Source organism: Carex rostrata, chromosome 4 (assembly GCF_964058835.1).
Source record: "Carex rostrata chromosome 4, lpCarRost1.2, whole genome shotgun sequence".
NCBI lineage: Eukaryota > Viridiplantae > Streptophyta > Magnoliopsida > Poales > Cyperaceae > Carex > Carex rostrata.
In genome coordinates, this window is record NC_135921.1 from 9,813,154 (window position 1) to 9,835,558 (window position 22,405).

The following is a 22,405-nucleotide window of genomic DNA, read 5'->3' on the forward strand; positions in this document are numbered from 1 at the left end:
CTGGTTTTTGGTGAGAAAAAAAAGGTGAAAAAAAAGAAAAAAAATGAGTCGCTGCACGATCCGCCGCACCACTATCAATCAAAAAGGTGGGAAAATATGAAAAATTGGTAAGACCTGAGGGCTCCTCCGGTCTTGAGAAAAGGCAAAATTTGAGACCGGAGGAGCGCTCCGGTCCTTCTGATTTTTGAAAAAAAAAAAGCAATTATGCTGGATCAGTAAAAAAACATTTTGTTAATTATGGTTTATCAAAAAAATCCCGTTTTCTACACTCTAGTAATCATTTCTCATAAAATGAAGCAATGCCAATAATGATTTATATTATTTTTGGCCGAGCAATTAATGCTAGTAATTAATAATTGACCAAAGCAATTAAACTCCCAACTGACATAATATTATAAAAACAAGCCGACATGGACAGAGGGAATCGTGACGCGAGCCAACCATTTCCAACCCTTTTTCAAAATCCGACCCAATAAAAACCCTTCTCTCCATTTTCTTCTTCCCTTTAATAAAAACTCTTCACCCCTCTGACCTCTCCCCGCCCCCATCGGGGCCTCCCCTATCGGATCCATGTCGGATCCTTTTCCTCCACCCAGTACAAAGCCTTTCCCCAGAGTTAATGGCTTGTTCAAACAACACTCCTGGTCGCCGGAGGTCCAGCGCGATGAGGCGTGGCACAGGCGAGAGGAGATCCATCGTGAACGGAGACTCTTGAGGAGTAAAAGTGTGACAGATGAAGACTTGGATGAGATCCAGGGTTGTATCGATCTTGGATTGGTTGACGCTGATGGGTTTGCTGTTGGTGAGGCTGAGGCGAAGAAACTCGCTGAGACTTTCCCAGCGCTGGATATGTACTATGCTGTGAAGAAAGGGTTGAAAGGTTTCGTTGCTGCGTCAGCGTCTGGTGGTGGATCCTCTCCATCAGGGTCAATGGCGTCAGCGGGGTCCAGCTCGTCGGATCTGTCGCCCATGGGTAGCCCTGTCTCTCTCTTCTCTCCTGGTATGGTTCTCATTCTCTTTGCTTTTTCATATGTGATATATAATTCTCTAGGCAAATCAAGTTTGGTTAGGCGTTGTGACTTCAGGGGCAATAGATAGCACAAAGCGCTTGTAAGGCGTGTAAATTTCTGGTGCAATTGAATTTAACTAATTATTTAGGCACAAACCGATTAGGGAGCAGTTTCTATTTTGAGAAACGTTTTATAAAAACTTTTGGTGTGAAGAATAATTTGCTTTTATCTTCTTTTGGTAAATGATCTGGATAGTGAGGTTAAATAACAGTAGTTGATTTTATTTTTTTGGCAGTCCGAATCTTCCGCGTAATATTTTGAAACTTGAATTGATGATTTATTTCTGTTGAAAATCTTCTCAACTTTTTAAATGGCTTCTGATGTGTATAAATTTCATCTTTTGAAATTGGATTGAAATTGTTGATTTAAGACCAAACTGATCAATGTCCAAGGCAGCAATTCATGAGCTATATTTTTCGTGAACTTGTGCCTCTAAAAAATTTTGAAATTTGAATTTGAATAAATTGCTCTTGTTTTTATTGGAATTTTCCAAAATACTACTGTTTGAAACAACGAGCACAATAAGTCATGGGCATTGCAGTACATGAAATATATTAGATTTGACACCTGTTTCGTGTATTTTAATTTCAATATATGTAAATAATACTCCATCTCATAGTTCAAATGAATAGTTTTTCCTTGTAAGGTCATCTATAATTAATAAAGTACCAGTGTATTCTAAGTGATTTAACTATGTTGATCAATTAGGTGATACGCTTGACATGAAGAAGGAACGTCTGAAGCAATGGGCCCACGTGGTTGCTTGGTCGATACGCCGCAATTCTGAGAAGAAGCGTCGTGGTGGTTTTGCTTAAGTGCTTCTTTAAAAGGGAAAAATGTCAGCAAAATTGATTATGCATCAAGGAAGTATCGGTGTTGCCGCACTGACCATTGCGCAATTTACTTTTGCGAAATGGGATTTATTTTCATCAGTACCTTATCTTGAATTCACTCTCTCTGGTGGTTTGGGTGTATATGAAATATTTAAAAGCAGATAGTTAGATCAGAATCCTGACCATAATGACTAACTTTGATTTTGAATCTGATCTCAGAAAAAGTTTTTGCCTATGTGGCGTGAATGTGTGTTATCTTTGCATTCTATTTATCTGTGTTTGCTTTGCATCAATGCTCAAGCTTCATTACTCGTGTACAAATAATGTCAAAATGTGTTGTTTTTGTTAGTTGTCGATCTCACCAAGAGATTTGGCGCAAATACAATCACCAGATTTTGTTCAACAGAAAGTTTGCAAAGTTCAAGCAAAAGAACTAAAATTAAAACTGATACATGTAGATTTGTTGTCAGTATCTGCAACTGGTAAAGTGGAATTTGAATGTTTATGGAAAATGTCAAACTGAACTGGATGCTGGTAAACATAGGTTTGCCATTTTTATAGGATTCATATTACTTGTGGGAACTCCATCGAGGTAATAATAGATGTTAAGGTGTTTTTTTACATAGTTATGATTGCTATGCTGGATGTTGTGTTAACTTAACAGGGGGCGTTAAAAAATAGATTTTATTCCATCTAAATCATTGACAATTGACAAATACCACAAGTTGTGCAACGCTCATAATATAACAAAGTAAAATCACACAGAATAGTTTCATACTAATATATGGAACTATAATGAAACTGTTAATTGTAATATCGATTTACTATATCTATCAAAAAATTACTAGCTTCCCACAGTTCATTAATTAGACAGTAAAAAGAAATCCAAATTCCAATAGATAGTAATAGAGGAGTTAGCAAAGTTCAAAAAAGAAAAAAAACAGAGCAAAGAGCTGTTATACAAGCAGTGTAACAGATCGCTAATTAAATGTAGCTTTCTAGCTTGGATTGTCAGTTCTAACAACTGTACAGTAAATATAGTTGGCTATTTATAACTTTGGTTGTTAGTTTTTAGAACTCTCTAATTTTCAAATTAGGTGATAATCATTCAGCCAACTCCTGGCACTTTCGCATTAATTAGAATGGTTTTTAAATGGTACAAATACAGTTTCTCGTTCTGATACATACATAGTTACATAGAGTTTTTTCTTAACAAAATAACATATTTTGTAGTTTGCTATTTTGCAAATTACTGTGTTATATCAGATTAGCATGAGTATATGCACGGTGCACAAACTTATTATTTTCTGTCAAAAGCACAAGATTAGCCTAAAAAATTAATAAATATCAAAATGCAATGACGCATATCAAAACTTTTTTTTTTTCATTTTTTTGGTTGATTTGTTGATATTGATGAACAGATGAAACTTAATTGTCCATTGATTTAATAATAACATATTGTTACATTCCAGAATGGCAGCGATTAAAGGTGTCAATCAATTATTTATGACATTAAATTTCGGGTGATGGTCACAGGCTCACAGCCCGTTGAATTATCAAATATAAAGATGGGTTAAACGTTTAATAGGCCCAATAATATATAATTTAGGCCCATGGTCTTGATTTTTCTCAATCATTTAGAAAAGTTGAGGCAAACGCAGGCTACCGTCTATATTCAACTAGGCCCATAATAGACGGAATGAACCGGACTTTTACCGGTAAAAGCATCGAACTATGCTGTTTTTTTTTTTTTAGTTTGCTTTCAAACTATGCTGTTTTTTCGAATTTCCTTTCAAATTCAGTTTTCTTTTTTACTTTTTTATTATACAGTAGGGGATGACATAAACCTCTTATTTCACACTTAATTATTAAATAAAGAGTAAAATAGAACTAAATTGAGTTAAATGTAATGATTTCAAAAAAAAAAAAGATGAGTTAAATGTAAGTTGTTCTATCTTTTCGGACAAATTAACTTACTCTGCACTTGCTCAGTTTGAAGAATTCATAAATAAACATCACACTCACCCAAACAGATTAACTTAATTCATGATTTAAACTGACAAACAAAACATAAAATATGAAAATAAAATAAGTAAATTAATTTGCTCTAAATAGGCTTAGGGCATTTACATCCTTGATATTATTAGAATTTTTAATTTGAAAGGGAGAATTTTTTATTTAAAAAATATGCAGAAAAATTATTAAGAACTTATCCATAAACTTCACACTGACTAAAGAATTGGCTCAAATTATTTTTTCTTTTTAATTTATTACTAATGTAGTTTAATAAAAACTCTGAAATTAAATTTCACAGATGTGAGAGTTTAAAATTTTTTAAAAAATAATTAATAATTATTTAGAAACTCATTTTGAGTTGGTGAACTATGTCATTGTTAGCCACAAAAGGATAAGAGGAGGGTTCAAATGCCTCCATGTTTTTGTACCTCCATCATGCCTCCATCTCTCTCCATCATTTTCAAAGTTCAAATAGTCGATCCGAACCGCTCAACCTAACCTCCATACTAAAATATGTTTGGAGACCAAATTTTATATTTTTAGGAATTTTTTTACTATATTTTTAGATAGGTACAAAATCAATAAATCTGAACCATCTTTTTTTTTTTGACAAAAGTGGTATTTTACCACCGGTTTCATTACGAAACAAAAAGTTTATACAACATGTCCAAAATAAAGCGCTAGCATGCAATTCATCGACACCTAATAACCAAAAAATAAATCTGAACCATCTAAAAACAATATTTTTGTACCTATCTAAAAAAATAGTAAACAAATTCCTAAAAATATAAAATTTGGTCTCCAAACATATTTTAGTATGGAGGTTAGGTTGAGCAGTTCGGATCGACTGTTTGAACTTTGAAAATAATAGAGAAAGATGGAGGCATGATGGAGACACAAAAACATGAAGGCATTTAAACCCTCTTCAAAGGCATATTTTTAGGCTGGAGCAGTTGCTTGGAAATTGATTGCGCCGGTGCGCGTCTTATAAGCTTGAATTTTGAATTTGAGGCACCATTCCGGAGTCGGATAAATTAATGATGTGAAAGGTACTCGCTCCATGGGAAATTGGGAAGCATAAAGAGCGTTACTTGACTTTCATTTTTTCCATTACGACTTTAGAAAAGAAGTCATTGTTGTCTGTTGCTCTTTCATTGATTTCAAATGTTCCGATGGCTATATTCTTTCCGGTCAATTATAACTATTATATTATAAATGTTGCATGAGAAAAAAAGGGGTCAAAATTGCTCAAGATCAATAACTATTATATTATAAATGTTGCATGAGAAAAAAAGGGGTCAAAAGTTACTGAGTAAAACAATAGAGTAGAAATATAAAGTATTATAATGAATACCGCAGGTTTCAGATAATATAATGCAATAACATGGTTAAAATTAATATAATGGTTATATTATTTCATGATTTAATATAACAATGTTAACAATGTTGCTCAAGATCAATAACCTCATTTGCACCATTTTTTAATACCCAAGTAAAACAATAGATTTAGATAAATATACGCTGAGATAACTACTAAGTCTCATCTAAGAAAAAAATATCGAAAAAAAAAACATTATTTCGGTTTCCTCTTGTAACTACAGATACTTTCGGGTTAGATCCAGATGCGATCTAAAGCCTGATTAGAAATGGCCTAATCATCCTTATCAATAAAAATGAACAATATCTTTTCTTTGTATTTTAAATGTTTACAAGTTAGTATACTTTTGGCCTTTCTTATAAAATAAAAGAGGGCTCAAATGCTCTATTATTTTTAGGCCCCAATTACATCACATATTTTTATCTCCAATTTCGAAGTCTAAACACATAATCCGAACGCTCAATATGAACTCCACATTAGAATGTGCTTGGAGATCAAAATTTATATTTTTTGAATTTTTTTTTACTATTTTTTAAGATGGATAGAAGATCGCAGTTTTTTTCAAAAAAAAATTGGACCATCTAAAAACAGTGATTCTGTACCCATCATAAAAAATAGAATTTTTTTTTTAAAAAGAATATAAAATTTGGTCTCCAAAAATATTTTAATATGAATATCATGTTAAGCTATTCGGATCATGTATTTAGACTTTGAAATCGGACATAAAGAAGTGAGATATGAATAGAGCATGAAAACAATGAAGTATTTGATTCATCTTCAAAGTAAAATTACAGTACAATAATTTATTCACCGATCTCAATTTTCTTATTTTTCTCATGATTAGATACGGCCCTTCTGGCAAAAATCAAATAACTTGGTTGAGTCAGTACTATATTGATTTATCACGTAACAGAAATGTAATATTAGATTTATTTTTAATCAAATAAATCTTTCTTTGGAATAATAGTATAGTACAGAACAATTGAACAGAGTTGTCACCTACCAGAAAAGACAGAATTTTCCTTTTATAGAAATTAATATAAAATAATATAAAGTATTATAATGAGTAGGGCAGGTTTCAGATGCTATGAATTAAAAAAATTCCGGCTCCACTCTTTGAAACCAAATTTTTTAATCGTATTCATTAAATTCATCTCACACCAAGAAAATTGCTTGAGATGACCATATAGTATCCGAATAATTTAAATATTAAAACCGGAAAAATAATTTATATCCATTATTTGATGCCGGACTAGGGATGAAAATAGATCAGTTACGGATCGGATAGTTGTAAACTATATCCGTATCGCTTTTATTTTTCGGATACAAATATAGATCGGATATTCTTAGATATATATATATAGAGTTAGGCTGGGGTGCTATGGATAGCATAGTGGCCTCTATGCTACGGCTCAATATTCGAGTTTTCAAAATCCAAACGGTCGATCCGAACCGTTCATCTTATTCTCCATATTAATATCTGCTTGGAGACCAAATTTTATAATTTTCTGAATTTTTTTACTATTTATTAAGCCACTTTGAAAATCGCTAATCCAACGGTTTTACTGTTTTGTGCAGCCACCGTTGGATCAATAATTTTGTAAAATACTTAATAAATAGTAAAAAAAAATCAGAAAAATGTAAAATTTGGTTCCAAGCAGATATTAATATGGAGAATAAGATGAACGGTTCGGATCGACCGTTTGGATTTTGAAAACTCGAATATTGAGCCGTAGCATAGAGACCACTATGCTATCCATAGCACCCCAGCCTAACTCTATATATATATATATAGAGATGGGCTATGGTGCATTGCAATGCATGAACCCCCTTATGCATTGCACTATAATCACGGATTTAAAGTCCAAATGACCGATCCGAACCGTTAGATGTTTAATCCATATTGAAATGTGCTTGGAAACCAAATTTTACATTTTTTTGGAATTTTTTTACTATTTATTAAGCATTTTTGAAAATTGTTGTTTTGCTGTGAACAGTAAAAAACAGTAAAATTTTCTGGACCATCAGATCAGCGACTTTCAAAATTGCTTAATAAATAGTAAAAAAACTCCAAAAAATGTAAAATTTGGTCCCCAAGCACATATTAATATGAAGAACAAGATGAACGGTTCGGATTGGTGGTTTGGACTTTAAATCCATGATTTATAGTGCAATGCATAAGAGGGTTCATGCATTGCAATGCACCATAGCCCATCTCTCTCTCTATCTATCTATCTATATATATATATATATATATATATATATAAATAAATATTTTTTATAATATACATTAAACTATAGGAGCCTGATAATTATACCTCATACAAATTCTCCGAGCGTGTCCCCCAAGTAATTTAACAGAAAAAACTTCTAATGTTATATAATTTCCATTTCCAGCGCTAATATTCACACATTTAAAGCTCTTTTTATAACATTTTACAATGCTACACGCAAATATTTAAATCTCTATATGCAAGCATTAAAATTCTATATTTGTATAGTTTTAACTCCTAACTACTTTTGTTTTCAAGCCAAAAACGGAAAGATTCCTTTCACTCACTTTTTTTTCCCTGATCATTCTCGTCCACTTTTCCGACGATCCGTGATGAATTTTGCGAATCTAAAAATGCGAACGTTTTTCACAAATTTTCTGTTTCAAATGAGATTCATAAAGAATAACTTTCGAGTTATATTTGTGTCATAATTTTTTTTTACCACTTTAAATCTCCGTGACTTTCAGTTTTTTTTCTTTGCTTCAAAATAATTTAAACTTCTGTTTATAAGTCTTCAAGTTTTTCGCATAAACCTCATCTACAAGCATATAAACCTCATTAATAACACTTTAAATATCTAGAATAAAGCGTATAAACCTCATGTACAAAGAATTTAAACCTCAACAATAACACTTCAAAGCGTATAAATCTCAACAATAACACTATACTTACAAAGCTCATGTACAAAGCATATAAACCTCATATACAAAGCCTTGAAAATTTTAATAATTGTAAACTGAGATTTAAAAACTTGAAAATTTAAAGTGCTCATGAGTTTTGCTTTAAAAAAAAAACAAATGACTTCAAAATTACTCAAAAGTATTTCTTCATGGATCTTATTTGAAAGATAAAATCGAATATAAAATGTTCGTATTTTTATATTCATAAAATTTATCACAGATCGTCAGAAAAATAAATTAGAATGATCGGAGAAAAAATAAAAAAGAGTGGGCGAAAAGAATCTTTATTTTTTTGACTTGAAGACAAAAGTAGTTGAGAGTTAAAACTATTTAGAAATGTTTTTAGATAGAGGTTTAAATGCTTGCGAGTAACATTTTAAAATATTATAAATATAATTTTAAATGTTTGAATATTAGTGCTGAAAATGGAAGTTAGACAATATTGAATTTTTTTTTCTGTTAATCTACTTGGGGATGCGCTCGGATATAATGGCTCAAAGACCAGAACATTTCTCTAAACTATATGATATATATCTACTATTCGGATGCAGATAATTAAAATCTAAAACCATATTTGTACCTCTATCTGCATAGATATTTAGATATTTGTATCTAATTTTCAAACACAGATCTGGATTCCGTTGAATAATATCCGATCCATCTTCACTCTTTTTTTACAGTTGGTTTATGCATCAAAATCTCTGGTAATTATTCCAAGAGTGAGCCTATGGTACTATGCATATTACGATTTGGCACTGTGCTACGGCTCTATATTCGAGTTTTTAAATCCTAACAGTCGATCCGAATTGTTCATCTTGTTCTCCATATTAATATGTGTTTGGAGACCAAATTTTACATTTTTTGAAATTTTTTTACTATTTTTTTAAATTTATTGAAAATCACTGTTTTTGGATGGTCCAGAATTTTCAGATCAAGTGATTTTCTAAATATCTAAAAAAAATAGTAATTTTTTTTTTAAAATGTAAAATTTGGTCTCCAAACACATATTAATATGGAGAACAAGATGAACGGTTCGGATCGACCGTTAGGATTTGAAAACTCGAATATAGAGCCGTTGAACAGTGCCAAATCGTAATATGTATAGTACCATAGACTCACTCTTATTCCAATGTCCTATAGTATTTTATATTAAAGACTGACTAGTAATCTTGTATTCTTCAATCAACAGTAATTATTTTATTCCATCCCTAAAACGTAAAGGTCAAAACAAAAATTAAAAGCTATACGACTTGACTATGAGGTACAAGAAGTACAAACAAACAAGTATTGCATTGGAAGCATCAAGCAAGTAAAAGTCTCGGAAAGGATAAGAGAGAAAACAACAACAAAAAAGCAAACATTGACTGTTGATTTTTCCCCACCTACATTTTGAAACTTTTCAATCCTGATTTTTCAAGTAATTGAATCTGGAAACTTAACCAACTCCAGTGCAAAGGAAAAAATGAACTTGGTGTGGTGTCCAACTAACTTGATTGGCAGCGTTTGAATAAAGAATCTAATATGATGTATTTCCTTTGTTTTATCCGTAATGTCCTTGAAAGAGTTTTTTGTGATATATTTGCATTATTTGGCTCTTTTCTCTCCATTTTGATCTTTGACATACACAACCAGGACGCATCTTTTTTCTTTTCTTTTTTTCCAGCAACGAAGGAGCATTACTGCATAGCGCAAATTGATTCGATCCGAACTACGGTTCGTTGTTTTGGTTATAAAAATTCAGACAATTAATTTAAACCGTTCAATATAATCTCTATATAAAATATACTTAAAAGACTGCATTTTATATAGTTTTCTAAACTTTACTAACTTTAGACAAAATAGTTTTTTTATGAACTCAACTCTAAAACATATTGAATTGACTTCAAATGATAAATCTAAATTACTGAAACTCACATATCTCACAAGTGATGCATCTACATACAAAAAAAAATTAAAAATTAAAAATAATTTTATATAGAGTCAAGTGGTAAAAAAATGTTCAAAAAATAAATATATTAAAATTAATTTAATGATCTAATTTTGACCGTTTGATTTTATACTAAATTAATTCTAAAGTTAAAATTTTTGCATGTAGATGCATCACCAATAAAATAGACAGATTTCAATAGTTCGAATTCATCATTTAAAATCAATCCGATACATTTTAAAATCTAATTCACAAAAAAAAAAAATAATGAACTTAGGAACACCCTTGTTCTAATCCTGAGAAGGAGAGAGAGGCAGAGAAATAAGTTATTCTGGTTCATATATTTAACACAATGTTTTCCTCAGAATGGAGATATCAAAATCCTACGGAAGTTGATTGATATATATATTTTTACTCTCTTTAGTAAAGTTAGCTGTTAATTGATTTTCAAGCATTAGATGCTCTCCACACCTTCCTCTTTTTGACTTGTAGCATGATTTCACATTATACAGCAGTTGCATCTTGAAGGTGACAAACAATTTAATAAATCAGTATATGTACCTATCATAAAGCTTGCTGATATTGACTACAGAATTTTCATTTGTAGTATTATACATAGTAAGAAATTTATATAAAAAAAATCTAGTAGAACTTTATTAAGGATTGAATCTCTTTATGATACAATTATTTGATAATCTTCATAATAATTTTTTTAAATCAATTTAAAAGTTTTCAATTTGAAAAGAGGGTTCTAATAAAAAATAGCATAATATTTTATATGTCAAAATAAATTCATTAGATCTAATCTATATTAATTTCTATATACACATAAAAAATATCACCTTTTGATTTTGATTTTATAGGAGCCGATAAGTTGAAAAATCACCGTTTACAATTTATCTATACTGGTATATTTTTGCAAGCTTCCGATATTAATTAAATAAATTAAAAATGTCGTGATCTTTTACGCATGTATAGAGATAATGGTATTGATTAACTAACGTGTTTATTTGACGTTTAAGTTTTAAGTTATTATAGTTCTAAAAATAGAAATATAAAAAAGTATAAAATAATAGAGATAGGTATTTCAACCTCCACTCTACAAAAAAGATGTTTATATATTAATGTGTTATTCGTTATATAAAAGGCATATCTACTAATTTTTTAATTCTAAGTAGACCAAATAGAGCATACCCTCCACTCTCATCATTTGTTCTATGCATGCATGATATAGGCACCATGTGAATCATAATCAAATTGTTTATTTTACAGCGATTATTCTTATTATCAATATAATTAAGAGAAAAGGTAACGTCCCGGGCTACAGTCCCCTGAAAATCTCCGTGTATAAAAGCCTTTTCTTTTTAGCTTAGTTCTGACGCGCTTTCAATTGCCACAACTACCATAATTTCAACTGTCATAATTTCAAGTACAATATGTATGTTTACAGAATAATATGTGTATGTTTATAAGATAATATGTGTATGTTTATAGGATAATATGTGTATGTTCACATGATACTATGTGTGTGTTCACAGAAGGTGGTCCCCAACAGCTGTCACACTTTTTCAACAGCTGTCACGCGTTTTTAACAGCTTTCACGTGTTTTTATGTTGACAGGATTTGTTGAATTAGTTACATGATTTAGTATTGATGTTTACAGAATTAGTTGAAAATATCCGAGAATTTTTGAGAAATTGGAGTTGGGGTACTGTTAGCCGCTTCCTATAATTAAATATGAGTCTAATTCATCATTAATTTGCGGTGAATGTTCTAAGAATCTTCAAAGCACCATGATTAACGTCACTTTATTATATATGTTTTTCAAATGTTAGGCCCACGACTAAAAACTTTGAAACATTTTTTTTCTAGCATCACCTCTAAATGATTAATTACATCTTTACTAAGTTCTCTAATTAGGTGAGAGGCTGAGAAAAAATGGGAAGGAAAATAAGGGGGTCAAATATCATTCATTTCTGTGTAAAATAGTATGAAAAGTTGATTTTACGGAGAAAAAAATTTAGTGAAACTATATTTTTTTGCCAAACATTGTCAAATTGTGGTCTTGTGGACCTCCCTTTGTAATATCGCACAAAATTAATGTTTAGGAATCTCTCTCTCTCTCTCTCTTTTTGAGTAAAGGCTGTTTTCTGTATTTAAAAAAAGATCGTAGACATAATTTGTGAAAAGGAAATTTACAGATTTTTATCTGTAATTTTGTGTGTGTGTTTTTTTTCGTTTTCTTTTTAAAGAAATTCTTTGTACTACTTATTTTTGTTTTTGTTTCTTTGATATTATTCTTTTTTTTTCTTTCTTTCAATTTATGTACTTTTATGGTTCAATAAAATTATAAGTCAGGGGAATGAATCCGTCTTTATTTTTCAGAAAACAAAAGCATTTTTCTGAAAGCATTTTTATTTCAGTTGCAAACTACCTTTCGCAATTACAAAACAACATGCGATATAACTAAAATAATCATATTAGTACTTGGAAAATAATTTGTAATTGTCAAATATGTACACATACGTACATGTATCAAAATATTTAAAATCATAATATGTTTTTATATTTTATAAGGATGAAATTACTAATACTTATGTTTATTTTATTTTTTTTAGGAAAAATACGGTCTAGTCCATATTTGATTGATAATTGCGATTACAAAAGTTTTGTAGTTGAAAACTGAAAAATAAACACAAGTCGCCCAAACACGCGAAAGTAAAATTAAATAAGTAAGCTATTTTTTTTAAGAAAACTAGAAAAAAAAATAAGTTGTTTAAATTAACTAAAAAAACATAATAATTATATTTATGAGTCAATCTTCTCCCGTTGGTTCGGTGGTGCTGATACGGGTTATCTAGGGATAGTGGGCCGTATGCTATAATTGGGCTGAACTGGGCTCGTCCTGCTAGAAGTCGCAGGCCGAGTAATGATTGTGCTCGGGAGATCTATGGACGATCTTTGATCTCGGAAGTCGCAGGGGGACTTCGGAGACTGAGGATTGTCTCGAATCTCGGAGGTCAGGAGCTTATCTCAGAAACTGAGGGGTGATCTCGGGGATATCTGACTCTAACCTGTACGATATCTCTCCGAGGTAGTATGCTCAACCTCTAAAGAATTAGAGGCTAAGGTGGAGGATGACCTCGGGTCCCCAGAGCAAGATGAAAGCTTGGGAGACTGAGGGAGATCTCAGAAGTATTTTAACTCTAACCTGTCTTATTTCCGAGATGAGAGTGTGTATGCAAGCGTGAGTAGCTTGTGGTTCCCCCTTTCCCTGTGGAGGGAAATGCCTTATATAGTATGACCTACTACTGCCTTACCCCTGCCAAGGTAAGGCAGAACGTGAGTTAGTTACAAGGTTATGTGATCGTGGCCACTTATGATCATGTGATCGTGGCTGTATGGGCAGCGGCGAGGTCGGTAGCCGACGTGGCTGCCAGTTATAAGCAATTATTGACTCAGGGGCGACTTTGGGCTTTATGTCCCGAGGTGTAGGCTGTCTTGGCCGTAGCTGGGCCGGCTTATTGTGGGCCTCAATCGTGGACTTTGCATTGTATCACGGGTTGGCCTCACAGAATAATGTCCTAATCCCGGCCTTATTCATGGCCCAGATTGAGGCTAAAAGGGCCTTGGGAACATGGCCCTATCAGGTGCAATGTAACAATTGCGCCACTTTCTCTATCAATTTTTGGGAGTCTTGTTGGCATCTCTGAAGATACGGGCACATCTTTCTCTCCAAATGACAAACATTGCCACTAGTAGAGTTCCCCTTATTTTTTTGTCGTTGTCCGGCTATGGTATGGATTCAATTGGATTTGTTCTCATTTGTGGCGCAATATCCATCATTCTATACATCTGTGCTGCAAATGGGCACTATCCTGTCATGTGGATTGTTGATTCGGCATCACGGCAACACATGATACACATGTTTGTGATAGACCTGTTGGAAATAGTAAACTTAATTAGTTGGTCAATTAGTCAAATGTATTAGTTATTGTGTGAACTCTCTAGAATTATCATGAATGTATTGGAATTCTTTAGATGCATGTTGTGGTCTTCTAGGTTGTCTTGAAAGATGAAAAACGTGTATAGGAAATAGAGAGGGTTTAATAAGAGGATTAAATGTCATTTAGTATCAGTGGAGTGTGTAAAAAGTTCTTATGAGTCTATATAATGTGTAAGGAGTCTTTTTGATGTAAGAGAGTAAGAGACTATTGATAATAGAAGTAAATTTTCTGTCATAGAATGTTATCTCTTCCATGCACTACTAATTAATATATTAAGTTTTGTCTCTATAGTAAATCGATCCTATCAAGGCCATTCTTTTTTCCTTAGGTTATCGATAGTTAGCAGTCTGTTGTTGACTAAAAACTATCCAAAGACTTTTGTTCTCGGTGATACCCGTAATTTCCATAGGCAATGAACATTATTTGCAATGCATGGATGATTTTTTAGGGTATCCACTTCTAACTGAGTAATTACCTGTTTTCGTCCATTTCCATTTGATGTCATCCTGTTCTAGGGTATCCTCTGCCGTTCCCGCTTCAGTGTGGCATTGTTGCAGAATACTTATGTTTACAATCAATTCTTGTTTTTACAATAATCGACTAAAGTAGTTGATATGATTAAAAAAAAAATCATATATGCAATTTCATTTTTCCATATCGCCTCGTTAATTACATTAGTATTTGAAATCTTTTTTCTAGATCATTTTTTTTCCGAATGTTATTTGGACATCACTTTTTGGATATATCTGTTCTCTAGATGGACAAAACTTGGCTACCTCTTCTTTAAAAAAAAATTATTTCCATCAAGTGGAAATTATATGATGTAATACTGGCCATATTTCTTGTCTAGAAACCTGATAATTTTCCATGGCAGTGTGACGAATTATTACAAAATTTTCAATGAATATATATTGTAATTCATATGATAACGACATTTTAAATAAATAAATTTGCAAAATCATCGTTTTCAATGTGTTGACACATCTTAATATTTTTTTATTCATGCTAATAAGTCATATCCCAATATATTCACATCAGATGACTTCTACATTCTCTCGTTTTTCTCCTCATTTAAAGGAGATGTGCCTGATATTAGAAAAGGAGGTAATAACTATTTTTTATTTTTTTTATCTAATGTCATAATTGATTTAATTATAAAATATGTGATAAAGAATAGTGATTTGTACAACATTTCATATATCAATGTTCCATTTGATATTTAATATTTTATAAGAAGAGAATTCAAATATTTTTAATACATTTTACAAATATTCTACCCACAAAATAATTATGAACCAATAACTTGAAAAAAAAATGTCCGAAAATAATTTTTGCATGTGAATTTTTATAGGCTTTTGATACTCATCAAAATCAAATTACTGTAATTCTTAACCTATTTGTACAGAGAATGATATATATTTCATCTAACCTTTTATTTTATTACAATGCGCATGTGTTGTAATTAATGTAATTTAGCTAATTACAATACATTCACTTTGAATTATATAAATTAACAATTTATTTGATAATTATATGTTTATATTTCATTGCTCATTTAATCTTAAAATATTCATATAAGTAAAGAATAAGCTGGTATTTAAAAGATTAGCGTTGAGTAAGGTAAGAATGAATCAAATTGATCCAATACACACACTGCAATCAATAAATTATTTATGATTGGAGGCACGGAAATATGGATAGAAATCTTTTTATGCACTTTAATAACGTAATTTATCTTTATTTTATTAAAAAAATAAAATTCCTAAATAATTAGAAAAAACAATGCCGAATCAACACAAAATCCTGAATTTTTTTTCTTAAAATCTTCTCTGAATAAATAAATAGAATTGATATGAATTCCGTGAAAATTCTATTTTTATCAGAAAAAATTGTGAATATTTTATTTTTATCAGAAACGTAGATTTTATCTGACGCAGAGCCGTAGTTTTATTTATCTCTGTTCTTCAGTGAATCTAAAATAAAATTTGCGACCTGAAAAAAAAAAATTCCATGAAATACATGTCAATTATTTATTTATTTTGAAAAAAATAGCAAGGAAAAAATATTCGGCACAAAATCTCGCATCAGCAGACGTCAATCAATCCGAGTTAGTAAAAAAAAATCTGTACTACACGTTGGAGATCTCCATTTGATTTAAGACTGGAGAAGACAGACTAGTACCAGTTGTTTTCCAACATTAACCCCCTTTTCCAGATAAGGACAAAATAGGGACCCAACCGAAAGTCGTACTCCTGGCAGTTCCGATTTCCGCCACGTGTACGGAGAACCTACGAATTCGTATCCTCTGCATTAACTCAAAAGGAATCTTTTGGGTTAACCATTAGTTTTATTTTAAAATTCGTGCAGATTAGATCCGTATTAATATTAAAAAGATTTCTATATTATAAATGAGATCGAATTGATTTCGTTTAAAATCAGATGATTGAGATTCATTAACTCACAAGATTCCTTTTTGAGTTAACGCAGAGGATACGCATTCGAGAACCTACGAGCTCTCTTGCGAACCTTCTTATTTCTCCAGGAATCACCCCCAAAAGCAGGTTACTATATTAACAGAGCTTATTGTACTTCATACAGTACCCAAACAATAAAATCAAACCAATTAATATATAACACTAACGTTAAACCAGATCTGTCAATATCTTTGCCAAAAAACCAACCCTGTTGTTGCGAACCCTTCTAAACTCTCAACTCTTCCTTTCACAACCCATAAATGGAACTCTAAAAACTCCTCTGCTTTGCTTGTTTTGTTTCTTACCATTTTCTCCTCCAATTTCTCTCAATCCCTGATGATGGCAAAGAGAGGAGTGGGACCGGCGCCGTTCCTAACAAAGACGCATCAGATGGTGGAGGCAGCGGTGACCGACGACGTGATATCATGGGGCGATGACGGGAAGTCATTTATCGTGCGAAAGCCGGTAGAATTTGCACGTGATCTTTTGCCGGTGCATTTCAAGCACAACAACTTCTCTTCTTTTGTTAGACAGCTTAATACATATGTAAGTTATCAATCCTCCCATTTTTTTTTTTTTGTAGTTTGTTATTGAGCATTAATTAATTTCTGTTGTTCTTCGTTGAAAATTAACTTGGCTTATTAATGGGTATAAAATTTAAGGAAATTTTATTGAAACAAGAATTCTGTACTTGTATGGTTTTAAGTTGCAATTTTTTCTGCTAAATTTATTTTATTTAGTAAAAAACCGTTGCTTTTACAGAATTGTGGATCAATTTTTGGTTGACTTACTTAAAGAACATGAGGAGAGACGTTAATATAATCTCTATGATTTTTAAGCTTATTTTCTACAAATTTGACTTTATTTATTTATTTAAACCAGTAAGAGAGCTAGCATTGCTGGTCAAATCCTCCTTGAAACCGGGGATCATATTTTGAGTACTTCAATTATTTTGGGCTCTTTGACATTATTTTTCTGTGAAATAAAATATTTATTACTTCTTTAGTGTTGATTTCTATTAATAACTATTAACTTAATTGGTAATCTGACAATGTTTCTCTAACTAGTTTGTGTATATATTATTAGATTTTATCAAATTTTGTATAAATTAAATATTATTTGTTGTTTTATCAAAAGCAATTAAAAATAGACGAATATAAAGTTAAAATCGTTTTAATGGTAGAATTTGCACCAAGTTCATATATAAAGTACATATTCTTTCTCAGATCTCGAAATTAAAGTTATAATATTTTTTGGTTATTAAAAAGTTAATATATAATTTATCGTTGGGAGATCTCACCATTCTTATTATTATTTTTCTCTGAAATTTTATATGAACATCGTCTTCCTATTTTTGTCTTTATTCGAAACAATTGATCTTAATAGAACAGAAATAGGTGTTCTTATTGGAAAGGGCGTTAGTAAAATTTATATCAATCTAAAAATCGTTTAAAATCTTTTCAAATTTTGAAATTTCAAACGAACGAGTGTTAACAATTTCTTTAATTATATTAAAATTGACATACATCATATTGAATATTTTTTTTATTAATTAATTAATTATCAATGATGGTGCTAATGTAAAATGGTGCTTATACAAAGCGAAGAAAGATTAACAATGATGCCAAAGAGGTTATTCTAGAAGCTTCACATGAAACAATAAATTAATGACGGATATTAATCCCAAAATTACAGTGTGCTGAAGAAAGAAATTTCTTTAGAAACCATAAATAAAAAATAAATCCCAAAATTACAGTGTGCTGAAGAAAGAAATTTCTTTAGAAACCATAAATAAAAAATAAATCCCAAAATTACAGTGTGCGGAAGAAAGAAATTTTTTTAGAAACCATAAATAAAAAATAATAATTTATCAAATCAACTTGATTGTTTTGCTTTTTTTTAAAAAAAAAAAAAAAAGAATCGAGATGACATTTTGGTCTGAAATATATATATATATATTTTTTTTTTAGGACCGAGATGTCATTTCTGTTCGAGTTGTTTTTACATGAAAACACCTCGGATCAAAATAGTAATTCGGTACGAGAAAAAAAATAACTTCGGACCGAAATGACATCTCGGCTATTATGATTTTTGTAAAAAAAAATAAAGTTGGTTGGGTAATTTTTTTATTTTTTATTTATGGTTTCTAAAAAAATTTCCTGAAGAAAACACTATCTAGGCCTCTTATTTAATTAACAATGCTTAGTGTTTTAAATATTATTATTACTTGAACTTTTGACCTGCCATGGATTAGACACCAGTTTCTGACCGGAATCTACTAGATGTAAACCCATTACGCGGTTATATTTGAAAATGATACATTATCATTATCTTTTAACCATTGGTTAGACACCAGCTGTTGACCGTAATCTACTAGTTGGATACCCATTTTGGCGCTTATACATTAAAATCATACGTGTGTTTTTCTTATAGGTTGATCTTTTGCTTTTGTGAATCTTTTTATCCTTCTTTCATCTTGGGTTAAATTGCAAGTGTAGGAATATAATAGTGCTTATCCAATTTTAGCTATATACAAATTGAATTCTATATATAGTTCATATTTAATTAGATGAAAAATTAATTTGTTCTAGGAAAGGTTGGCACGGTAGCATCTTTCAAATGAAGTAAATTCCCATTTTTGAATATTTTTTTGAAAGAAGAGTTCGTTTTAAACTTTTAATAGAGATTTTTCTTCTAGGAAATTGAAACTCCAAAGAAAGTTTGTTTCTCTATATGCTTGCTTTCCTGAGAGGCGGCTTCTCCTTGAAATTTTGTTTTTTGTGGAAAAATGTTACCAATTCTCCACCTCCAATTTGGGTAAAGATTTTAATATAGGGTATGGACTATAGAATAAAAATAACGTTGCATATGGTTCGTGATTTACATGAAGCCGAAACTGCTCGGTTAAAATCGTTATCATGCACTATTGATAGTCCAGAGTAGCTCACACTTCTTAATGAAGTGTAATTAAAGCAAGCTTACCAAAAATTGAGCCTTCTAGAAGGCACAATCTTTTTTTTGACGTTTCCTTTATTTTCATCTATCCACAATTGGGATGACAAAGTTGTATTAGCAAGTTGTTTGGGCTTCAAAAGGCCTAATTTTGTGACATATTAACACCACTGTAATGAAAAGGATTCGGGTTCAGATGGATTTTTCTACTTAATTTTTCTTATACGCTATTACTTTTGTTATTTAGTTAGGAAAATATAAGCAAAATTCGCCTCGTACTTAATTTCTCTTCCACCAATTTCTATCTATGCAAGGATCAAAAACACATTTTCTTTTAATGAAATATATGACATTTTTATTTTAATATCCAACCTATATTCATATCCGTATTTGTTTAATGTTCGATGTGTAACATCTATTTATATCCTATCCACATCCGTATCCAAAAATAAAAATGAACTAGAATTTTGTTTAATTATTATCCATCGTTATCCGATCTGTATACACCCCTGAAGCATATTGTATTACTTCATGATTTATTGCAATGTACCGAGTAAAATACCGAGTCCATGGAATTTTGTCATCCATAGAATCTGGTTTATGTATTGGTGAGATGAGACGACTTCTAATCGTGTATAATTTAGAGAAATTTGTAACACAGAGGACCCTGATTTAGTTCCCAAGGTACACCCCTTCTTTAAGAAGGGATAGTTGATTGATTATTGATTAAGAAAACAAAATTTAAGAATCCTTTATCATCACATGAATTATGAGTAAGCATGATAGAAATTATGTATAATTGTTTTAACACTTCCTCCTCTTGTGCAGGGATTTAGAAAGGTTGTGCCCGACAAATGGGAATTTGCTAACGAGTATTTTCGAAAAGGTGAACCCGATATCCTGCGCAACATTCGCCGGCGAAAAATAGCATCTGCTGCAACCGGAAAATCCAACAGTAGCCAACCACTGCCACCACCTTCCACCACCACCACTTCCTCCACCACTTCTTCTCCTCCCTCGTCACCGTGTCATGATTTAGCCGCCTTAACCAATGAGAACGAGCAACTAAAGAAAGATAACGAGACATTGAGCTCAGAACTGGCAGTTGCCAAGAAGCGATGCAATGAACTCCTAGGCTTCCTCTCGAAGTTTGTGAACGTGAAAGAACTCGACTTTCGGATTTTAATGGAAGGTGACAGAAGTAGTGTTGTCAAGGAGGCCGAGGAGGAAGAATGCCGCGAATTTAAACTTTTCGGGGTTCGGTTGAAAGGTACCTGTGGAAGAAAGAGAGGTTTGAGTGAAGATACTGATACTTGCGGTGGTGTTGCTGAGAGGCCAATGAAGATAGGTTTTGGTTCTCAGTGGATGGGTTCTGTACCAGTGGTACCGATGCAACAAAGCAGTGGAAAAGTATGCCATTGAGGTGCAGCACCGGTACAGAAGGATATATGCTTTTTAGTTATGAAGCAAAGAAAAGGAATAAATTCGTTCTGTAAATTTAATTAAAATGTAAGCGTTAGAGTTAGATTTGCTGTTACAGTGTCAAATCGGCTTAGGATCCAAATCAGGATTCATGTCCAAAAGTGTGGATTGGCGATTGACATGTGCATAGAATAGAACTGTAATCAAATTCAGGCCTCTTTTACCTATATATTGGATTAACCATAGCAGATTCCAGATGATGTACTATTTCATTGGAAGTTGATCACAAAACTTATATATTGTGGCGTTCTCATTTAGACTAATTTCATAATAAATGAATAAAACAGTATAAAAAAGTTGATCATTTCATTGTTGCTGTGAATCTTATTGTATCGGCCTCTACTGTGATAAGGTCAACAGGTATGGCTTTCATAAAAAAACAGGGGACACAAAAGCAGGGGACATAAAAGCAGGGCCCTTACGCAATACGCTGCACAGTAGTTGCTGTACAAAATCCGGGTAGTAGAGAAAAGGTAGCCATACAGAGAAGTTTCCCTTGCTTCAAGCCTTCTTCAATTTGGCACACAAGTTGTGGCCTAATAAACGTAGCGTTTGGCCCAATGGCAGGATACTGACATGAATAGATCCTTTAGTTCAATCTGATATTATTTTCAAGCCGTCTGATTTACATCAATATTCATGCGCACTTAATCCACACAAACCTTAAAAGTGGTCAGTTGTGGTCAATTGATGCGTATCGAACAACTCTTAGTCTCTAACATAGCATCGGACCAAACCCGCATTAAGATTCGTGCACATTTGATCACACATGAGAGAATTTCTCTGCTTTGAGCAATTGGGTTCCTATTTCTTATAGGAATTCAGTGAGATTGACATGGAGAATGTAATGGTTCTTTTTTCACAACAATCCTTGTACACCATCGCGAAACATCGCTACTGAACTAACTATATTTTCTTTTTCTTTTTTGTGAGACATAGTTGCCTCTTTTCATGACAAAACGACTCTGTAGTAATATGTAACGATAGTCTCTCCTTGCACATATGTTGGTTGGAATAAAGAAAAAGAATCTGAATTTTACAAAGTTGCTCTTATCCAGTATTAAAAAAGAGAAACATCAGAAGCAGGTATGCACCAGATCCACATGGCATTCAAGCAACTTTTCTGGTTTGATTCGAAAGGCTGGACACAAAGTCAGAGATAATGCACAAATGCTAAATCAACATATATCAAAAAGTTGGAAAAGAAATATGATTGGGCACTTGTAACATTTCAGGCAGACAAACAACCAAAAATCCATAAGGCGGGGTACTACAAACAGAGTATTTGCAAAACGGTATCCAAAACATGAAGA

The 22,405-nt window shown here is 31.9% G+C and overlaps 2 protein-coding genes across 2 annotated transcripts; both read left to right on the forward strand.

The window, feature by feature from the left end:
- The first annotated feature begins 386 nt into the window (after nt 1-386).
- On the forward strand, nt 387-2,138 carry LOC144553157 (uncharacterized). Its single transcript, XM_078301258.1, has 2 exons — nt 387-1,000; nt 1,779-2,138. The coding sequence occupies exons 1-2, from the start codon at nt 571-573 to the stop codon at nt 1,883-1,885; spliced, it is 537 nt and encodes a 178-aa protein (XP_078157384.1). The 5' UTR covers nt 387-570; the 3' UTR covers nt 1,886-2,138.
- Nucleotides 2,139-16,863: 14,725 nt separating this feature from the next.
- LOC144553159 (heat stress transcription factor B-1-like) lies at nt 16,864-21,327 on the forward strand. The gene is made up of 2 exons (XM_078301259.1): nt 16,864-17,204; nt 20,439-21,327. Exons 1-2 carry the CDS (start codon nt 16,995-16,997, stop codon nt 21,030-21,032), a joined length of 804 nt encoding a protein of 267 aa, XP_078157385.1. The 5' UTR covers nt 16,864-16,994; the 3' UTR covers nt 21,033-21,327.
- The last annotated feature ends 1,078 nt before the right edge of the window (nt 21,328-22,405 follow it).

Excerpts from the sequence above, each read along its gene's own strand:
- LOC144553157 (XM_078301258.1), top strand. The coding sequence starts at position 571 with ATGTCGGATCCTTTTCCTCCACCCAGTACAAAGCCTTTCCCCAGAGTT. Across the intron at positions 1,001-1,778 it reads TGTCTCTCTCTTCTCTCCTG|GTGATACGCTTGACATGAAG; the intron begins GTATGGTTCTCA and ends TTGATCAATTAG.
- LOC144553159 (XM_078301259.1), top strand. The coding sequence starts at position 16,995 with ATGATGGCAAAGAGAGGAGTGGGACCGGCGCCGTTCCTAACAAAGACG. Across the intron at positions 17,205-20,438 it reads TTAGACAGCTTAATACATAT|GGATTTAGAAAGGTTGTGCC; the intron begins GTAAGTTATCAA and ends CCTCTTGTGCAG.